The sequence below is a fragment of the Rhineura floridana genome, chromosome 11 (assembly GCF_030035675.1).
Source record: "Rhineura floridana isolate rRhiFlo1 chromosome 11, rRhiFlo1.hap2, whole genome shotgun sequence".
In the NCBI taxonomy this organism is placed as follows: Eukaryota; Metazoa; Chordata; class Lepidosauria; order Squamata; family Rhineuridae; genus Rhineura; species Rhineura floridana.
This window is the reverse complement of record NC_084490.1, coordinates 15,805,557-15,827,772: the sequence shown is the minus strand read 5'-3', so window position 1 is coordinate 15,827,772 and position 22,216 is coordinate 15,805,557. Positions and strand designations below refer to the sequence as shown.

Genomic DNA, 22,216 nt, shown 5'->3' with positions numbered 1-22,216 from the left:
TAGATGAAAGGCAGACAGATGTGCACATGGTGGATGTATCGGAGATCTGAGGATGGCCAAAAATATGTAGGAAGGCATAAAGACACAGCTACATTCTGGGCATCAGGCTCGTACACTTAACTGACGGGAAATATAAACCTGACAGGATATACTTATTGGGCAGCTTCCTGTGTTTCTGTCCAGTCAGACCACTGATCCATCCAGCTATGTTATTATCTGCTCACCCCAGCCTTTGTCAACGAGGTGGCCTCCAGATCAGAGCTTGGAAAAGTTACTTTTTTGAACGACAACTCCCATCAGCCCAATCCAGTGGCCATGCTGGCTGGAGCTGATGGGAGTTGTAGTTTAAAAAAGTAACTTTTCCAAGCTCTGCTCCAGATGCTTTTCAAGTTGCAGGAAGCCAGAGTTCGACTGGACATCAGAAAAAACTTCCCGTTAGAGCCATATGACAATGGAACCAATGACCTAGAGAGGTAGTGGGCTCTCCGACACTGGAGGCATTCAAGAGGCAGCTGGACAGCCATCTGTCGGAAATGCTTTGATTTGGATTCCTGCATTGAGCAGGGGGTTGGACTCAATGGCCTTATAGGCCCCTTCCAACTCTACTATTCTATGATTCTAAGAAGCCCACTCTGCTCCCTCCCTGGTGGTGTTTTGGAGACTTCTGGAAACCAGGAGAGCCGTTGGGAGGGACTGAAGGTCTATCCTGAAACTGATTCCCCCCTCCCCCTTTCTGGTTTTACCTCTTTAGTCCCCTTTTAATATCTCTCCCCTTGAATTATTACCTGTATCTTACGTATTTTTATCTATTTTAATTTTTGTGTGTTTTTTACTGTGTATGATGGCATTGTGAGCTGCTGTGAGAGCCTCCCTGTATGCTAGAAGGGCAGGATAGAAATATTTTAAATAAAATACACAGATAGCTTCAAGCCTACACTGACACAGGAAGCAAAGCATAGGGGAGTTTCTTCCTTCCTTCAATATTTTGGTTATTAATAGCTGCCACCGCCACCGCCACCCCCACCCCCCCTCTCACCCCAGCCAAGGTGCAAAACATAAAAGGAATGCAGAGGTAAAAAGGCTATACCACTTAAAATTTTCTTCTTGTTTATTGTAACTATTATGGCTTGGAATCATGTCTTCTAGAGTGTTTGCAATTCATCCTCATTTTGTGCTGCCAGAAGGCTAAAAATCCTGTTATCAAGCAAAATCAGTAGAGGCAGGTTCAGATCTCAACTGAGACATGAACTCACTGGCTGACCATGGGCAAGCTGCTGCCAGTCCCAGATAAAACAGGATTTATCCACCACATCTTTCAGGGCTGTTACAAGGGTGAAAATGGTCAGAAACTGCTCTATCTGAAAATGCAACTTGTTACTATTTTTCAGCAAAAAATTAATGTAAACAAAAAAATTAGTTCAGGACCCAAGGACTATGAAATGAATCATGAGGGTGGGGAAGCTTGTTTTTTCTCAAAACAGCAGCACCTACATCGTTGCTGAGCAGCAAACTGCTTTTGAAGCAAAAATGAGTTTCAAAAACAGTTTTTATGATAAGACATGGTGGGGGGAGAAGCCAGCTGGTTCAAAGGAAGAATGAAAAAAGTAGTAATTTAATTGGGATTTTCCTTGTGGGACCCTACTCATTTCTTTGAATCCTAGGCTTTAATGTATTTATTTGTATGATTTAACTACAAAATAAAACCTGTCCACTTAAGATTTACTTATATACCTATACATCATAGGTTTACATAGGCACTCCCTTGATATCTTGAACCCTGCTTTAATGGGATTGATTTATTGTGTATTTTAATTAAATGGATTTCTATTCTGATATTTGTGCAACTGGTTTCTATACTTTGTAAATCACTTAGAAGCCTATTATGCCATTAAGCGGGATATAAAATAATAAGAACTAGTGTGGTAGAGCAAACTTTGCCAATCTGGCTGCGACAATGGACTGGATGAGGGCTAATAAACTGAGGCTCAATCCAGACAAGACTGAGGTGCTGCTAGTGGGTGGTTCTTCTGAACAGATGTTGGATGTCCAACCTGTCCTGGATGGGGTTGCACTCCCCCTGAAGGAGCAGGTTCGTAGCTTGGGGGGTTCTCCTAGAACCATCTCTGTCACTTGAGGCTCAGGTAGCACGGAGTGCTTTCTACCAACTTCGGTTGGTGGTCCAACTACGTCCCTATCTGGACAGGGATAACCTGGCTTCAGTTGTCCATGCTCTGGTAACCTCCAGATTAGATTACTGCAATGCACTCTACGTGGGGCTGCCTTTGAAGACGGTTCGAAACTGCAGTTTGTGCAAAATGCAGCAGCCAGATTGGTAACGGACCACACGGTCCGAACATATAAAACTGATTCTTGCATTAGCTGCCTGTATGTTTCCAAGCTCGATTCAAGGTGCTGTTTTTAACCTATAACGCCTTACACAGCTTGGGACCACAATAACTGATGGAATGCCTCTCCCGATACGAACCCACCCATACACTATGCTCAACAGCTAAGGCCCTTTTCCGGGTGCCTACTGTGAGGGAAGCTCGGATGGTGGCAACAAGGGAGAGGGCCTTCTCAGTGGTGGCCCCCAAATTATAGAATGATGTGTGTGACGAGGTGCACCTGGCGCCATCAGTTATCTTTTCAGCACCAGGTCAAGACTTTCCTCTTCTCCCAGGCATTTTAGCATGTGTTTTTAAATTGTTTTAAATTTTTTAAAATTGTCTTTTAAATTGTCTTTAAAAGATGTGTCTTAAATTTGTATATTTGTTTTTAATGTTTTTAGTTACTGTAAACTACCCAGAGAGCTTCGGCTATGGGGCGGTATATAAATACAATAAATAAATAAACCAAGACTTGTATTCAACTAGGTACTCCTCAGAGTAGGCCCAATGAATTAATGAACCTGAGTTACTCATGTCTATAAACTTCAACAGGTCTACTCTGAGCAAGACTAGCACTGAATACTATTCCAAGTACCCTCCAGATGTTTGGGGCTACTACTTCCAGTGCTGGCTGGCTGGGGCTGATGGAGAGCTGTAGGCCAACGTATCTGGATGGCACCGCATTGGCAAAGGCTGGGTTAGAGGGTTGAACTAAATCCAAGCACACCCAGGTTCAAATCTCCACTCGATTGTGAAGATCAGCAGGTGGCCTTGGGAAATTTAAACTATGCAGCCCCAGAAAAATGCCCACTACTTCTTTAAATGATTAATAGTTCTAAACTTGCCATTCCTTGGAATCTTTGCCAGGGAGTGTACCAGTGCAGCATTGGGGGTGCCTGGATCATTTTATCACCCTCAATGTGGAGAGTCACAGCAGAAGCAGGGCTAGTCTACTAAGGAACAATGCAGGACATCTTGGCTGCCAGCCTGAGCCTCTCTCAGGGTCACAAATTACAAAGGCAGCAAAATGGAGGTGGTAGCATGGACCTAACCACTACAGACTACAGGTGGGGGGAAAGCCAGTGTTGAAGAGAGCAGTGCGGTGTAGGGGATACAGTGCTGGACTAGGATCTGGGAGACCAGGCTTCAAATCCCCACTCAGCTATGAAGTTCACTGGATGACCTTGGGCCAGAAACCTACCTCATAGGGTGACTGTGGGATTAAATGAAAAGGGGGAGAATCTGTTGGATATGTGTGTGTGTGCCTCACATGAGTAGATGAGCAAAACTGTAATTATGGGGTTAATCCAGCCGGGGTGAGCACCAAGGACGTTGGCAGGCAGCTGTGCCCAGCGAGGCCATCCTTATCTACAAAAGGCTGGAGAGAAACCGAAAGAAGCTCTGTGGGGGGAGAAGTTCTTGTACGAATGTTTTGTAGCTGTGAGGTGAAGAGAAAAGTCTTGTGAGCTCTGTGTTTTTTGCTGTCCCTAATGTCCATAGTAAAGGACTCTTATACAAGTTATCTGTTTGTGCTTGGATCTCTTACTCCTCTCGCTGTTCACCTGTAAAGAGCCGGACACGCAATTCCTACACACGCTAACAGGGTTATGGGCCTAGATCCAGCGCACTTTACAGCGCAGTGAAGACAGTTCTGATCCAGGCAGCAGCTTGATTGTGCCTCGGAGAGGTGAGCGGAAATGGCAGTGAATATGTCTGTGGGCATGCCAATGGAACGGCTTACGGAGACCAACTATGCCAGCTGGAAGCTACGGATGAGAGCGTTCCTAATTAAAGAAGACTTGTTTTAAGTTATCGACACCACCCCACCGGCGGTTCCTCAGGCGGCCTGGACGCGTAAGGATGAGAAGGCACAGGCTTTTATTACTTTGGCACTCTCTGACTCTCAATTGCTCTATGTGAGAGACGAACCCACAGCGAAACGGATGTGGGATGTGTTGCAAATTGTACATGTGCAACAGACAGCGGGGAGCAAACTTTGTTTGGCAAGAAGGCTGTACCAGATGCGTCTCACGGAGGAAAGCACCATGCTCGAGCATCTAACAGAGTTCAGACGTTTGTTTGCAGAATTGGAGGACAGAGGAATTGAGCATAGCAATCTACAAAAGGTGTATATAGTTTTGTCTTTGCTTGACGAAACGTGGAATAACCTCGTGATGTCAATGGAAGCTATGCCAGATGGAGGCCTGAACCTGGACTTTGTGGAGGAAAAACTGAATCAAGAATGGCAAAGAAGACAGGAGACAAAAAGAACTGAGCCGAAGGAAGCTGTCAAAAGCAAGCAATCCAACTTCAAGGAGCAGCAGGGGCTGAAATCCTGCTATTTTTGTGGAGCACGGGGGCATATACAAAGGAACTGTGCAGCCAAGTGGAAAAGCAGAGACGGAGGCTGGAAGCAGTCGAGTGTGAACTTTGTCAGCGCAGAGAAGCCTCAAACCATCAATACTCACTGGGTGTGTGACAGTGGTGCTTCTCATTGTCTTTTAAAGGACCTAAGCCTGTTTCACACGTCAAGAGCAGTAAACGACTCTGTTTTGTTGGCTGACGGATCCAGGAGGGACGTTCTGGCGCGAGGCACGGTGAAAATAAGTAAGCTGGGAATTCTGACAGACGTTTTGTATGTGCCACAGTTAGCTAGCAATATTCTGTCTGTAAAGAAGTTAGTTGATATTGGGTATACTGTAATCTTTGACAAAGAGAAATGTATTATACAAAAGGGGGGCGAGGTCACCTGCAGAGGTTTTATGACAAAGGGGCTGTTTCAATTGCCCATGGGTGTGTTGCGTGTGAGAAGCACTAATGGCATGTGGTTAACGAGGCATGGAGGGAACGACAGACAGAGCTGCAAGAATACTGCTGTCAACAGCCCACTGCCGGTATTTACAGCCAGAACGCAGGTGCCTAACACAGCACACGAGGAGCCATCCTCTATTAGCGAAATCAGGCTGATGCCTGAGGCAGAGCAGCACAAATAGCAACAGGCCATGCAGGAGGAGCTGCAGGCTATGGCGAATAATGGCACATGGACCCTGAGTAAACTCCCTATAGGAAAAAAGGCTATAGGGTGTAGGTGGGTTTTTAAAAGAAAATGGACCAGTGCAGGAGAGGTACAGAGGTACAGAGCTAGACTGGTAGCTAAAGGCTTCACTCAACAGCATGGCACAGACTACAACGCGGTATTTGCGCCTGTTGTCCGACACGAGTCTGTGAGAGTGTTGTTGAAGCTGGCGGCAATGCAGGGTTTGCACATAAATCACTACGATATCAGCACGGCCTTCCTACATGGTGACTTGAAGGAAGAGATTTATATGGAGCAACCCCCAGGTTTTATAGCCGAACAGGGGTTGGTCTGCAAGCTGAATAAATCACTGTATGGCTTGAGACAGAGTGCCCGTTGTTGGAACAAGAAACTCGATAGTGTGTTGTGGGACATGGGCTTCAGCAGGTGCACGGCTGACACGTGTGTATATGTCAAGGCGACAGGAACTAGGTACACGTACTGTGCGGTCTACATGGATGACATCCTCTATTTCTATAATGATGAACAGGAGGAAAAAGAATTCCATACCTGCTTGAGTAAGCAGGTGGACACCAAAAGCTTGGGTCCTGTGGCACAGTACCTAGGTACAGACATAGAGCGCACTACTGATGGCTGTGTAATACTTAAGCAGGAGGGAAAAATCACACGTCTCTTGAAGGAGTGTAACATGCAAGAATGTAACAGGGTGCGAACACCCATGACAGTAACATTCCAACAGGATATTACAGATACGCCTTGTGCTGACCCAGCCTTGTACAGAAGTGTGCTGGGGAAGTTACAATATCTGGCGAAAGTGTCACGGCCAGACATTTGTAATTCAGTATTCTAAGTAGGAAGGTTGCGCAGCCTTCAGAGGCCGATTGGCAAGGTATTAAAAGAGTGTTACGTTACTTGCAAGGCACAAAAACAAAAGGTCTATTGCTCTCTGCACAAACGCAAGGTGGTTTAGAATGCTATGTCGATGCGGATCACGCAGGTGATATGTCCAGCAGGAAATCTACCACGGGTATAGTGGTAGTATTGAATGGATCAGTGGTAGACTGGAGCAGCAGAAAACAGGCGATAGTCGCCACGTCCAGTTCAGAGGCCGAATATGTCGGCCTATCGAACGCTTGTAATGAGCTCCAATGGTATGACCTGCTCCTGCAGGAACTACACATACTGGTGCCACTGCCCATTCCTGTGCATGAAGACAATCAGACTTGCATCAGTATGGCACTCTCAGAGGCCCACACGAAAAGGACCAAACATATCAGCGTCAGATACCACCACGTAAGGGATCATGTGCAGAAGGGGTTAATTGCCTTAACGTATTGCAACACAAAAGGCATGCTGGCGGACATAATGACCAAGCCGTTGTGCGAAGAGAAGTTCAGCGCATTAGTCACAAAGCTTGGCATTGTGTAAAACCCAAATTCTGTGAATAAAACCCAAAGGAACCAATGACCAATGTAAACCAGAATGTAAAGCTGTACTGAAGAACGTAATGTTGTGATGTGGCAAAGGACTGTAGAGCTGCACTAATGAATGTATTGATAATGTGCGTGTGAGACACAGGTGGGGGCTGTTGGATATGTGTGTGTGTGCCTCACATGAGTAGATGAGCCAAACTGTAATTATGGGGTTAATCCAGCCGGGGTGAGCACCAAGGACGTTGGCAGGCAGCTGTGCCCAGCGAGGCCATCCTTATCTACAAAAGGCTGGAGAGAAACCGAAAGAAGCTCTGTGGGGGGAGAAGTTCTTGTACGAATGTTTTGTAGCTGTGAGGTGAAGAGAAAAGTCTTGTGAGCTCTGTGTTTTTTGCTGTCCCTAACGTCCATAGTAAAGGACTCTTATTCAAGTTATCTGTTTGTGCTTGGATCTCTTACTCTTCTCGCTGTTCACCTGTAAAGAGCCGGACACGCAATTCCTACACACGCTAACAGAATCGTGTTCACCACCTTGAGCTCCCTGGAAAAAAAGGGGGATGTAGTGCAATTATTATTACTAATGCTCCTTGACTTAAGTCAATCCCTGCAAGATTGGCCTACACAATGTAAACCCCTCCTCCCTACTGCCCCAAAACCAGAATGCCTGGCCCATTGGACCAACACAAAGTAAGAACAAATTAAAACCTTTGGGGAAAAACGAAAAACAGAGTTTATAAAAAAATTTTTCCAGAAACCATAAAACAGAACCCATTGAAAATAAAAAAATAATTAAAAACCCCAACATTTTTATTTGCAACATTTCTTTTGGAAGGAAAATAAAACCGGGGAGGAAGGAAAATAACAAAAAAACAGGCTTTTAAGACCAAAACACATACTCCCTTTTTTTTGATTTTTTTGTTTTGTTTTATATAGCAAACAGTTATTGTACAATAATAGAACCCCTGAAATTCAGATCGGAACCTGGTCTCACGCCCCCCTCCCCACGTCCAAGTAGTCCCAAGGGGCAGGGATTAGAAATGTGCAGACTGAACATTGCGAAAGACACATTGCTCCAATCTGGATTTTTAAAGTCCCCCCCCTCTTTTTCTCCCATTCCCCACCCCCTGGGCTATCTTTGTCTCAATGGATAGGTAAGGAGGAAAAAGCACGGGCACATGTGCGATTAAAGTTGTAGCCAAAGATGAAGAATTGATTGGGGAGGTTGGGGGGCGGGTGAGGAAGAGTTGGAATATATAGCTTTGGTCCGCTAAACTGGGGAAAGGATTATGTGCGTATATATGTCTGTGACCGGGTGATGTTCCATGGTATACCTCTTGGAAAAAAAATCCCTTGGAACATTTTATGGAAGGCTACATCTGTGGAGTGGAGGAGGGAGGACAGTTGAGGTGTGTGGGTGTGTGTGTGTTAGGAAATGTTTCCCCATGTTCTTCTATCATTCCAGGAGCAAACCATTTAGGTTTGAGAGACAGCTGCCTGTGTATTAATGCGCATATGCCTTTTGAGTGATTGTGTATGTGTGTTTGTGTGTGTGGGGAGAGATTGTGGGGGGCAGAGCAAGGAGGTGGGCTTATCATCTGTGGCCATCTCTTTGACCAAAGTGAGCATCTGGCCATGGACACCTCTCTTGAGTTGGCCCATGTGACTCCCCTGCCCCCCCCATCCCCAAAGCAGCAGTCTATAGTAACGCACCCTTGGATGATATTCTTAATTTTCTCTCTCTTTTCACCGTTTCTTTTAAAACCTGAGGTATTTTTTCTTTTCGTTAAAACATCCATTAAAAACATTTTTTAAAAAACAAAAAACAAACCCTAAACAATATGTCTGAAACAGCACCATCGTGCCATCACTGCCCTTGGTTAGGGAAGGAAAGCCGAGGGCAGGGTCACCATGGCACAGGGAGTGTGACCCCCTCCTTTTGTATCACGCTTTTGTACACCCCCCACCCCCTCCACACCATACAGCACACAGTGAAACCCCCAAACCATAGATGGCCATTTCTTAGTGTACAAGTGTCTCCTTTGGCAGGAGGAGGAATCGAGATTGGAGGTCCAATGCCAAGCAGAGGGGGGGGGGAGCAGTGAATCAAGTGAAGGCCAGAAGTACACATTGACACCGTGTCAAAAAGGGGGATTAAGATTGTAAGGATGTGGGAAAGAAGGTCTGTTTGATAGTTTCCCCCCTTTCACAAATGCACAGTACTGACCTCCCCACACACCCCTCCATCATATCTTAGCCCAAATTGTCCCCCCGACTCCTCACATCTTTAATACTCTCCCTTTAGGAGCTTCTAGGGGATAACTGTGGGAGGAGGGAAACTCCTCTATGGGAAATCCAGAAAAGGGGTGAACAGGGTGAGGGGAGAAAGTAAGATACCTCGGCCCTCTTTGGCTAATCAAGTGAGAGGGAAGGATTTAAAAAAAGTAGACAAATGGAAAAAAGAGCAATAGCAAAAACAAAACCAATTTTCTTAAAACAATATAAAAAGCACCCAACAGAACCTTAAAAACAAAACAAAAAACAAACACCGAAAACCTCGCCTCCAATTCCACAACCTATCGCTGCGTATTTTTTTCAAGTAATGCTTTAGTAATAAATGAACGTTCAAGTATATATTAAAAAAGGAGAGAAGTAGTTACGGTTACCAATTTGAAAAACAAAAACCCCCACCCCCAGTCTCACGCCATCTCTCCCTTTCCTCCCAAATGTGCTCACAGAGGTGGGCTGCGCTTGCCTGGTGCCCTCTAACAACCCATATGAAGACCCTGGGAGGCAGGACGGGGAAACTGGAGCGGGGGTGAGGCGAGGAAGAGAAGAGGCTCTGAAAAGTCTGAGAAACTTTTGAGAAGATGGGAAGGGGTGGGCTCAAGAACTGTATGAATCCCATCCCGGCCTCCTCCAGCAAGTCAGTAAGAAAGCAAAACTGGGGGGGGGGTGGAGTGACGAAGAGGATCTAAAAGAAGCAAAAGATGACTCAGTGGGCACCTCAAGAGGGTACAAGCTTCGCTCCTGGGACAGGGTGAACACAGAGGAAAGGAATAAGGTCTGTATTAAACCATGGAATCTCACTTCCGCATGGAAGGAGCAAAAAAGAAGAAGAAAAAAGACCAATGAACAGGCACGTCTTCGGTCTGGAACATTCTTTGTGTGCCTTTTTCTACAGTATTTCTCCCCCTTCCCACACACTCTTTAAAAAGGAAAAATAAAACACCCGCAATGGGATAGGGGTGATGTGTGTATTCAAGTTTGAAACTCTAGCGACGGAGGGCGACTAGAATTTAAGACAAGGCCTGGCCTACCCAAACCCAACAGGCATGGCGCTCTGGCAAAGGAATGCAGCTCCCTGATCCCCCTGCCTCGGTTTCCAAAAAGTGGTCATTAAAGCTTATGGACCAAAGAAGAAAAGAGGGAGACGAGGATGGAGGGGAGGGGTGAGTGGGGTCAGGACAGACAGCCGCATCTCTTCTCCCAGGATGGTTTAAAATCTCTCTCTCTCACACACACACAAAGACAATACTCTGAAACCACTAATCTCTCCCCTCCTGCTTGCTCCCAGTACTGACCCATAAAAACATCATGGGGGGGGGGTGTAAGAGAAAGAATTGCGAGGAAGAAACATGACTTACAAGTGGGGGGGGGGGTTGAAATGCTACTAGAGTGGAATTGTAGGTAGAGGGGCCTATGTGGGATGGGCAAAGAATTCATGAGTGTGCACGGAGGTGGTTGGGCAGCCTGGATGAACAGGTATGCGCATGCACCAGGGTGGGGTGGGCAAAGGTAGAGAATATACCTGTGGCATGAATGGACTGGTGCATATGGCCACTCTTCATGGGGTCCACCTTTTTCTGTTCTCCTGGTATCAACAGTGCCAAAGTCTTCTGACTCCAGGGCACTTCTCATGCTACTTTCACAGTGCGGCCCCTCCCATGTGGCCCAAGGATTTTGACACTACCTTTGTGATGTGGAAAGGAGCCGCACTGAAGCATCTCCCATGCCACAAAAGACGTGTAAGAAGGGGCCTTTGGAGCTGTTTTGAATGCACCGAGGGTAGAATGGACAGTACCACTTCAGAATGGGAGGTGGTGTGCATGCATATACATACTTATATATATACTTTTTGTGTGTGTGTGTGTGTGTATATACACACACACACACACACACACACACATATACTTTTTTAAAAAAGTTCCATTTCATGCGTGTGCAAATATGTCCACACACACATGCGTCCACACATCTGTGGCCTGAAGTGGCACTGGGATCAAGGTGACATGCAGGGATGTGCAAAGCTACAGTTCTGCTTACTGAGAACAAGGAAGATGGGAGTGTGCTGCCAAAGAAAAGCAGATGTCCAATATATGTCTCCACACAGGAACACACAATGGACCTGAAGTATTTTGGGGAGCATACTCCTATGACCCTGTGTGCGCAAGGAAGGCTTCTGAACAGATGCAGAATATATCCAAGCGTGAACTGTGGCGGCTGGGGGCGAAGAATGAGAGGCCACATGGTGAGCACTGAAACATTCATCAGGGAGTCTATTCCTGCACATGGCTTGTGCGTGCACGCATGTAGATCAGGAGTATAAACAATACAGCAGCGGAGACAGCATACGTACAGATTGCCGTGTGCGCGTGTGATGGTTTTGGCTTTTCAGGGCAATTTGTGCACAGGTTAGGAATACATGTCAAGGTCCGGGGGGGGGTGTGTGTTGCCCCTGGGAGACCATCTGCACATTCAGATCAGCCGGGGGAGGGGGAAACATGAAGGGAAGCAGGTGATGCTTTCTGTGCATGCACCTGCATGGTGGGGGAAGATTGTGTATATAAAGAGAACACCTTTGGGGCACCCAGGGAGTCAACCCCACGCATACAGGGCAATTGGAAGCCTACACACTGCAAGGGAAGTGGGGCGGAGGGGATTTCAGTGTGGGTGTGTAGTGAGGCAAGGCGGGGTGGGGGAATCTAAGTATCAGCTGCCGGCTCCCCCAGCCCCTCGTTAAAACCACACTGAAAATGTGTTTTTGGAGAGGGACGGGAAGGAGAAAGAGAGAGACAGGTAGACACACGCACGCTCACTTTCAAAATCATAAAGGCAGCATGTGGAGGGATGGATGAGGCTGGAGTGCACAGTTGCGTTGGGGGGGGGTGTTGGAGTGAGAAAAAAAAAACTGACACCATACAATAAGCTGCCTTCCTCCAGAGTCAGCATTTCAAGGCTGTGTGTCAACCCCCATCCCAAGACAGCATGGTACCAACTGCGGCACAGACTGATTTGGGGGAGAGGATGACGGGGCGACGCAGTGCATGGTGGGAGGAGGAATATGACTTTCCCAGCATTGTAAAGCAACAAGGCTACCCCAGGCCCCACTTACTCCGTGGCTCTGTCCTGGAACGAGGGGGTGGAGCAAGAGGCGGCCTGCTCCCTGGCAGGCCATATCGGGGCTGGGGAGAGCACAACCCTCCACCCTGTCTTTGCTGCACACGTGAAGGGGGTGGAGACGCCACTCCGGTTCAGTGCATGGCTTTAAGTAAAAAGGTCCTCTCAGAGTCCGTGTCTGGTTGTCCAGCTCGGTGAGGCAGAGTCTCCCTGCGCCTCCACCCCAGGGCGGGTATTAGCTGTCCTTCAGCAGCAATTTCTCCTCAGGGCAACGGAAAGGAGGGCCGGGAGGTGCTGAGCCGGGGGCAGGCAGGACGGAGGTGCTGTTGGAGACCGAGTCCTCAGCAAAGCGGGCACAGGCCTCAGGCGTGATGTGGTGGCAGGTGCGCAGGTCAATGCGGGAGAGGCGTGGGCAGCGGCGGAAAAGGGGCAGACATTGATCCGTCAGTCGGTTACACCCTGTGGAGGGGAGAGGAGGGGGGGACAAGCAAGTCAAAGGTCTTTCAATTTCAGATAGAAATAAAAGTTTCTCTTTGTAAGACCCTATTGTGAGGAGGGACAGGTTCAAACTCAGGGCCCCAGGGATCAAGCTTTCCCCCTCTAACAGACAAGACTCAACATGAACAAACAAACAGCTAATTTTTCTAGCTCTCAGAAATCCAGAGAGGCTTGAAAATGAGGATGCAAACCAAAAAACCTCACAGAGAGGACTCGGGAATAGAGCTTTTCAAGCATAAGAATAACCTAACATGCCTGTGGCATGTAAGTTTAAAAAAAGATAAGCACGCAGAGGAAAAATCTAAGTTGGCTTGCACTAGGGGTGCTAAACGTATCTAAATTTAACAGGTGTAAGAGTTATTTTCTTGGCCCAGGGAACTGTAGCCCTGAGACGCTGGTCCAGGGATCTCTCATGCGATTCTCAGCACCTTCGATACACTACAATTCTCAGGAGTTTGGGGGTGGGAGTTGAGAGCCATGACAGTTTAAAAAGCTGTAAAACCCATGAAGGCCTGGGGAAAAATGCAATTAAAAGAAAAAACCCCAACCCCCCCTTTCCAATTTTTCAGGAAAAACCCTGGAACCATTTGGGAAAAAACATTCCTCAGCGCCCCCCTCCCCCCCCTCGATTTTTCCCAATTTTTTTTTGCTGGGCCTTCGCATCTCTACTCATGCTAATGAAGCTGGTACGCCCTGCACACTTTTCTAGCTGCTCTTTGGGCTCTCTCCTGAATATGAGAAGCAGTTGCTCTTCCTTCTTTTCCAGAGCAGCGTTTGGACGTTCTGAGGCAGTGCTGGGGCTAGGCAGAAATAGCAAAGCTGCTTTTAAAACAGGACACCGTTTCCCTGCAACATTCAGATCTGGCCAGTGCCAGCAACAGGGAAAGGATGGACCTCTGGTGGCTTTGCTCCAGGGCCTTCTTGGTGGTGGGAACGTAAGAGGAGCCTACTGGATCAGGCCAGTGACCCATCCAGTGCAGCATCTTGTTCTCACAGTGGCCAACCAAATGCCTGTGGGAGGCCCCCAAGCAGAACCTGAACGTAACAGCACTCTCTCCTCCTGTGGTTTCCAGTAACTGGAATTCAGAAGCATACTGCCTCCAACTGGGAAAGACTGGCAACTGACTACCAATGGGGTCCATAGGGATGGTTAAGTGGTAGAGGCAGGCAAGGTTTGGCACTCAGGCAACCAGGAGAGACAGGATTAAGCACAGCATTCAGGGAGAGGGAATACACACACACACTCACTCACCGGCAAGACTGAGCTCGGCAAGGGTCTCTCGGAGTGGGGAGTTAGCAGCGGTCAGCAGGTTAACAGACTGGTCGCCCACATGGTTGCAGTGGCTCAAATCCAGTTTGGCAAGCTGGGGGGTGTGCCGGATCACCAAGCGCAGCGAAGAGTCCGTGATGTCCAGCCCAGAGAGCCGCAGCTCGGAAACATTCTGGAGCCGACCCCGACTGTCAGTCTGGCCTGGCAGTCAAGAGAAGAAGAGGTGCATGAGTGAGGTGGGCAGGTCAGCCTTATTAATTTTTTTGGGTTTTTTACACACAAAAAATAAAAACCACTACAAAACCAAAACAAAATGAAAACCTATGAACACATCCACACAAAAAGCAGATCTAACACATCCCACCCACTGAAAAGCGGCCATAAATGTTTAAACTCCTGCATATTAAAGGCCAAGAGCCTGTGTAAAAAGAAATGTCTTTGCTTGGCACCTAAAGGTAGATGACCTGCAGCGAGCATTCCTTGAACAAGAAGCGACCACTGAAAAGGCCCACTCTGGTGTTGCCACCCTCCACACCTCCCTCGGAGGTAGCATATGAAGAAGGGCTTCGGAAACTGAACACAGGGTCTGGGTTGGTTCAGGTTACTAGGCCACAACTCCCATCAGCCTCAGTCGGCATTCCCAACGGTCAAGAAGACGGGAGCTGTGGCCCATCAACATCTGGGGAGCACCACACTGGCAACCCCTCATGTGGACGCCAGGATCCAGCTGCCAGCCACTTGGTGACAGGAACAAGGTAGTTGCAGGGTAAGTAAGCTCCTTAGGAGAGGGACCCTTGTACTTTGTGAAGTGCCACGCACACTGACGGTGTGATAATACACATAGAGAACTAGGATTTCAGGTAGATGAGGAAGGGAGCCACTCAGAGATTTCAGCTCAGGCTCACTTTATTATCTGTGCTCTGGGCAAAACTGGTGCCCTGACTAGGCGGAAATTGGCAGAAAGTTCTCGTGGAATGAAACGAAGCTCCAAATTTCCGGGAGCTAAAGGCAGACACAAGTTAAATACAGATCTGCACAAGAGAGTTGCCGTAAGACTTACTTCTGTCTACATCCAGAGAACAAAGTCTTGTTACCTACTAAACTGATTTAGTTTGGGTTTTAGAGCAGTCTCAAAACGGGGCAGATGGCCACACTGTGGGAGAAAGTGTTCCTCCAACAACCCCTGGTGGACCCAGTTTTACCCGGCTTGGCATCCGTGGCAGGCAACAGCAGCTCACGGAGGTGAGAGTCCTTGACATCCTCGATCCAACGCAAATCCAGGAGCCGCAGGGAGGGGAAGTTGGCTGTGCTGAGCGCTGACACAGAGCACCAGGAGCAGCCTGTCAGGATGAGTTCCTTGAGGCCTGTGGGGATGAGGAGATGACACACAGTTGCTGAGGTCCTCCTCCCCGCCCTTGAACGGTCCCCACCCCCTTTTAAGAGATGCACCTAATCCTCACTCTGGACTCCTCCCGCAAGAAGCTGCAAGTTCTGACTTTCAACTCCAGATCCTTCCCTGCCAAAACCGTCATGTTTTTCTCTCTCCCTGCCCTGCTCCAGGCCAATCCTCTCCCTCCCCACCCCCAAGAATGCTTGGATCCAAAAGACTAAAGGCAGTGCGGGTTTTCCAGCCCTTGCCCCCTTCCTGCTGTAGCCCGTCTTGCCTTCCTTCCCAAAAGCCACTTCAGAGAGTTGAGGATGCAGCACTGGGGATGGGAACTGGCACAGGCAGAGTCCAGACAGAAAAGGCCTGAGCAAACTGAACAAAAACAACGTATAATTTGAGGGGAAAGGAACAGATAGCTTTTGTCTTTCAGTTCAGGCCATGTACAGGGCAGGGAGATACTCAACCAAAACATACAGAAGAAAAAACCTCCCTCAGTACTGTACTGTCTCGGATGGGCCTTCATCATGGGCTGACTGAGACCCAGCTCACTCAGCCCCACTCCCTTGCCTTAGAGGTCCTCAGTGGGTGCTGTTGTCTGGCCCTGCCAACTGCCAGCAAGGGAAGGATCCAGATGCGGGCTGTGCACAGGCATCTGATTGGCCACTGTGAGAACACGATGCTGCACGAGATGAGCCTTTGGCCCCATCCAGCAACTTCTTCTTGTTTTCTCAGGTTCCATCATGGGTGGAAGTGCGATCCAGCAGCTCAGCTCACGCCCTCCCTGGCTTCAGAAGGCATCACCAAGGGAGATCAAAGGGACAGAAAATGCGTCTGAACAACCCTGTCGCCATAGGGCTGTTTAGGATCCTGATACTACATCTGGGAGAACATTTTTCTTCTGAGAATGTTTTGAAAGCTGCTTTGAGAGCCTCTCAGGGTTACAAAAGCAGATACCAGTGTTCTAAAGAAATAAAGAGGTACAACCTGGGTGCAGATTTGCCACCAGAGTGCAAATTAGGCCTCAGAGAACGAAGACTCTACATTAGGTCTCCCTGAACCCAGAAATTCTGGTTATCAAACATACCCTTTGCCCAACCCACTCGATCATCTCCTACCACCTAACACACGCAACGAACACTGGCCCAAGCATGGACGTCTACGGGAATTTTTATGGGGAAGGGGGATAAACACTGAAAGGAGGAGCAGGCTAGTTTCTCATGAAAAATGAGAAGAATAGCACCTATACGTTTTCCCACATATCTTCAGTTCTACAGACATGTAAGAACAGAAGAAGAGCCTGCTGGATCAGGTCAGTGGCCCTGCTAGTCCAGCAACCCTGTTCTCACAGTGGCCAACTGTATGCCCATGAAATCCCACAAGAAGGACCTGAGCGCAACAGCACTGTCCCGTCCTGCAGTTTCCAGCAGCTGGTATTCAGAAGCACACTGCTCCAACCATGCAGGAAGAGCACAGCCCATTTGGCAAGTAGCCACTGACAGCCTCATTCCCCACTGAATCTGTCTAATCCTCTTTTTTAAAGCCATCCAACCTGGTGGACTTTTCGGGAGCGAGTAGAAGAGAAGGAAGAGGGGCTCCTGTTAAAAAAATGAAAGAAAAAGGATCTAGAAATTATGGTTCAGTTGTTGGGGTGCAGAGTAAGGACTGCCCCCTTGCTCATGCCCACAAAGGCCCTCTTCCTTCTCTGCTACTCACTCCTGAACCTCGTACTCCAGTCCCCGATGGCTCAGCTTTACTCCTGGCCGGGGTTATTTCCTCAGAGACCCCATTAAGGCCCAGAGATTTAGCAGCAGAAAGAGGCAGTTGGGACATCTGAAGATAGGGGGGCAGGTCTGTGTAAACATCCTTGCTCCTCCCAGTGCCTCTGGCTGCCAAGAATCGGAAGCGGAGAAAGACGTCAGCAGCAGCCCTCTGAGCAACTTAACATCTGGCTGCTTCAGCAGATGTTTCCCAGATGGGGTTATTTCCTCTGAGACCCGCCAAGCCCAGGGATTCAGCAACAGAGCAGCAACCTGAACATCTGAGGACCAGGGACGGAGGAATTATATACCCAGTTTTACCCCTTGCTAGCAAAATTTGTCCAATTTTAAAATATTGTACAGCAACTTGAGAATTTTTGGATAAGTAAAGGAGGGTATACATGCTCCAAATATGTAAGTACCCGTTTCTCCCCCTCCCCTCCCTCACATCCCTGCAAGCACTACCTTGTAGCCTGTTGAGAAGCCACATTAGCTGTTTCTTAGAGATGTTGGTCCAGCTGAGGTCGAGGCTGGCTGGCTGCCGGCGGATGATGCCACTCAGCATGGAGGGAGTGATGGATTTCCGACGGCTCAGGTCAATGTGCGTCCAAAGCCGCTTGTCACAGCACCTGGGGTAGGGCAAAAAGGAAGAATGGTAACTCAATCAGGGAAGTGTGTCAGTGTGATCGTTCGTAAGCAGGGCTGAAATGTTTACCACTGGTGGATTTATCTAGTCTTGTTTTTAACATAAGAAAAGCCTTGCTGGATCAGGCCAAAAGTCAGCACCCTGTCCTCACAGTGGCCAGCCAGATGCCTATGGGAAGCCCACAGGCAGGACCTGAGTGCGACAGCCACTCTCCCCACTTGCCATTCTCAGCAAATCGGTATTCAGAGGGTATATTGCCTCTGGCAGGAGAAGCAGTGCACAGCCTTGAAGGAGTAGTCATTACAACTTGCTTGGTGGTCACAGGCAACCAGAAATTCCATGCAGGTGAGTGAGTGGGCTGGCAGAGGGGGACAGATCTTGCCATCCTTTCCCCAGTATGCTTGGTTTCCAGGCTGGGTGTGGAGGAAGGGAAGCCCCTCCTTCAGTTCTGGATCTCCTCTGGCAGACTGGTTGGCAGGAGGAATTTGGGGGGGAGGGGGCTTAACTTGCTAAGAGGCTAGCATCCTGCATTTTCAAGCTGAAGGAAAGTGTGGAATTACTGGCTACTAGCCTCTTAGCTGGCCATTAACTTTAGGGGGCTTATTCACAAAGCTTCATCAACTCAAGCAGGGGTGGGAACCTGTAAGTCCTGCAATATCTGGAGGGCCACACCTCCCATCATTTCTGGCCGTTGGCCATGCTGGCTGGGACTTGTAAGAGTTGAAACCCAATACCTTCTGGGAGGGTCACTGGCTCTCTGTCCCTGATCTAAAGCTTGCATTCATTTGCTTTCAAACTGTGCCCCAGTCCCACAGAAACAGGATGACCACCCAATTCAATAAATCTTAAGCCAATCAAATGAGTTTTCACTTGACTCACATTATCAAAACTATTCGATCTGCACACATTTGCATGCAACAGCAACAGCAACAAAAACAGTTTAGGTCTTAGAATGAGATGGTGCACACATAGCTCACAGGAAATGCCTGGCAAGAAGAGGCTTCCCCTCCTGTGCAGAGTGAATGCCTCTTCAATGATTTGAGTTTATCGTTGGCTTCTTTCACAAGTATGTAAGTAAAACAACATTTTTTAAATCTTGCATCAATCAATTCAATGGAAGTGCCTTTTCAGTCTATAACTGATTAAGCTTAATTGACCAAAGGTTGCAGCTCAACCCAGACATTCATCAGGGGTTCTTCAGCTAGAACGATCAGGAACGGCAGACAAACTTCTCCAAAGGATAGCTTGACCACCAATGCCAAATCCCCCTTTACAGTGTGCAGCTGACAAGAGTTGTACATTCAAGAGCGCACAGTCACTTCGTGCTGGGTGACAGGGAGGTTTGGCAGGCATGGACAATGTCCCATGTCAACTGAGGGTGCCCCCCTCAAATAAATTCCCCAGGAATCCTATGCAAGGTGAAGGAGCTTTGCGGCAGACATCTTAGGGATCCTCACCTCAGCAGGTGTACTGAATTTGGAAAAGATTCCTTAATGGGTGGGGCTGAGTGCTAAGGGCACACTTGCTTATTTTCAGAGACTATTTTGCTTCTGGGATGTAAGAAGAAAATATCTTCAATAATATTTATGATAGAAGGAAAAATAATGAGAATCAGCTTTTCTTTAAAAATGCACTGATCCTCTCTCACCATCCTCCAAGATCACAAGGTGTAATACATGGCCCTCCCCCACTCTAATTTTATCCTCACAACCACTCTGTGAGGTAGGCTAGGCTGAGAGGTAGTGACTGGCAGAAGGTCATCCAGCAAGTTTCATGACAGAATGGAGATTCAAATTCGTGACAGAATAGAGATTCAAATTCACAGTCTCCTGATGCTAGATATAACTCTAACCACTACATGCTCTGGTACGTTTATTAAGGGAGTGTGGTGTAATGGCTAATGTATTGCTTACATCAGGGAAATCCAGATTCAAATCCCCTATCAGCTGCAAAGGTCACCTTGGGCCAATCACCATCTCTCAGCTTAACCTACCTTGCAGGTTTGTTGTCAAGATAAAAAAACAAAATGATATATCTTACCCTGAGCTCTTTGGAAGAAAAGTGGGACAAAAATGTTCAATATTTCAAAAGAGGCTCCTATTATTTCAACAGCATACAAACGTCTTTAAACATAATCAATGAAATTTTATTTATATGTACTGGGAACCCTAAGATACAACTCAATTCCACAATGGTCTCATATCATTGAAAAATAGAAGTCACTATTGGGAAATACGAAAGAGAAACTTTGCAACATGTTGGGCTAAAAGCAGGAACTTTTCTCCACAGGAATGATCCACAATTCAATATATATTTAATAAAACTAATTGTAGCATGTCAAAGAAAGTGATAGCCATTTTCCAGGACTGTGTACATTTGTTAATTTTTCTCTTTCATTCTTTAAGTCCAAAGTCTCCAGCAGCAAGGATCACTCCCAATCCTGATACTCGAGATCCTTTTAGCAGGAGATGCTGGTGTTTGAAAGATGGACCCTCTGCATGTAAAGAACAGGCTCCATCTCTGAGCTATGTCAAAATCATTCTAGGAAGTCAAAACACACTGTCAGATTCTGCACAAAGGAAGGCTGCAATTATTTATGCAAAAGAACATACATCTGCTTTAATTTTTTTTATAATTCTGATTCTGTTTGCGCAGGGAGGCACAAGGAACTCTACAGAGTATTGACAATGGAGGCGGCCCTAAAAGAGATAGAGCTGTTTTTAGCTGCAGATTGGTGGAATGGATGAAAGCAGTGGGATGTTCATTCACAGCTTCCAGATAATCAATTAACTGCATTAGGAATGGGGGGAGGGCATGGGGAGATGTTTCCTACTCAACAGAAAGTGAAAAAGGAATGTGGAAGGTTAAAAAAAAAAAGGAAGCTGGAAAAAAGGTCCAGTTTTAGGTTTTAACAGCTACACAGGCACGCATAATTGGGCTGCTACACAGAAAAGACTACTCCACTTGCTCATGCGCAGGAAGGTGGTGGGATTTCTTTTGCAGTGGCGCAAAGAAAATACCCCACCCCCAATCCATAGGCCAAGTCACTGCTTGCAGGTGGCACACCATACTGAGCTAGTGGCAACCACAGGGAGGGATCTCAAGCACCTGGCCTCGTGGCGACTGTTGCTCGTGCATGAATTTCGTGTATATCAGGATGCCCCACCAGCGCCATCCCAAATCCTGTTTCTTACAACTGGTTTTAATAAAAAGACCAACGGAATAAGATTGTTGGCATGTACGTGTACAGAGGCTGGTGATGAAGAGGGACTGAAAATAGAACAGTTAAAGGCCATTTTTAACCTCTTGGCCCTCATGCCCACCTGCCAAGAAACCCAAGTGTGCATCACTGGGTTTGTTCACATTTTTGCCTCTTTGACTTTGTCTCTCCCTTTCCTACAGCCGAAATTTAAAAGAGAGCAAGCTCTTCCTTTGCTACTTTCACAACTCTCAAGCATTGCCCCATGCTGGCTGGGGCTGATGGGAGCTGCAGTCTAACACACCAGGAGGGCACCAGGTTGGCAAAGGCTGTTCTAAAGCATCACGTACAGCGATTGTGCTCTGCCTATCTGAGGGGGGAAGCCTCTTAGTATTTCTTGAAACCAGGGCGACCCTGTGTCAAATCACTGCTGAACTACAAACCACCTTGGCCCAGCCATTCTTTCCCTCACCCTAATCTACCTCACAGGGTCGTTGTGATGATGACATTTGGGGGTGAAAGAGAAAATACATAACCCACCCTAGGCTTCTTGGAGAAAGGACGGGATAACAGACAAACAAATAAAAAAGGAATTAGCAAAACAAAGAACACAAAAGCCAGGATGGCGTCTATGAAGCGGCTGGCCTAGGGACATCAGAACTGGCTCATACCAAGTCAGACAACTGGGACCGTGTAGCTCATTGCTGTTGACACTGTCAGGCAGCAGCTCTCCAGGGCCTCAGGCAGGGCTTTCTCTCAGCCCTACCAGAAGACGTCAGAGATGGCCTGCAAAAGGTCCCAGCTTCAAAGGCTGTGCTCCACACCACTGAGCTACAGCCCTTTTCTCCTACAGCACAAACAGGAGGAGGCTCAGTTCCCAATGGCAGGAGTCCCTAGGAGCTGCCCCCCCCGCACCACATAGTGACCCTGCGTGCCTCCCTTTGCTTTCTCCCACGCGAATGGTCAGGGTTCCTTCTCATGCTATGTAGAGTTCTGTGCCTGGAAACATAAGCCCTCCACTGCTTACGTGGGACAGGGAGAAGCTCCCCCCCCCAAGGGAAATCACACGCATGAGCTCAGGGAATACATCTCTACGAGCGCAAGGCAGAGACCTGTCACACACTGCAGGTCTCCCTGGCACAAACCAGTCCCCCCTGCAGATCTAGCATCCACCATGCCAGGCAATTTTGCTAGCGTTGGTGTCATCA

The 22,216-nt window shown here is 47.7% G+C and overlaps 1 protein-coding gene across 5 annotated transcripts in view; it reads right to left on the bottom strand.

The window, feature by feature from the left end:
• Positions 1-7,640: 7,640 nt before the first annotated feature.
• FBXL19 (F-box and leucine rich repeat protein 19) overlaps positions 7,641-22,216 on the bottom strand; it is a 40,447-nt gene continuing 25,871 nt past the window's right edge. For all 5 annotated transcript variants that reach the window (XM_061588735.1, XM_061588731.1, XM_061588736.1 and 2 more), the window contains 4 exons: positions 17,629-17,792; positions 15,222-15,383; positions 14,002-14,220; positions 7,641-12,710 (listed from right to left, as the gene is read on the bottom strand). In XM_061588735.1, coding sequence (XP_061444719.1) covers positions 12,487-12,710; positions 14,002-14,220; positions 15,222-15,383; positions 17,629-17,792 — 769 coding nt within the window. In that variant the 3' untranslated portion in view covers positions 7,641-12,486. The remainder of the gene's footprint in view (positions 12,711-14,001; positions 14,221-15,221; positions 15,384-17,628; positions 17,793-22,216) is intronic.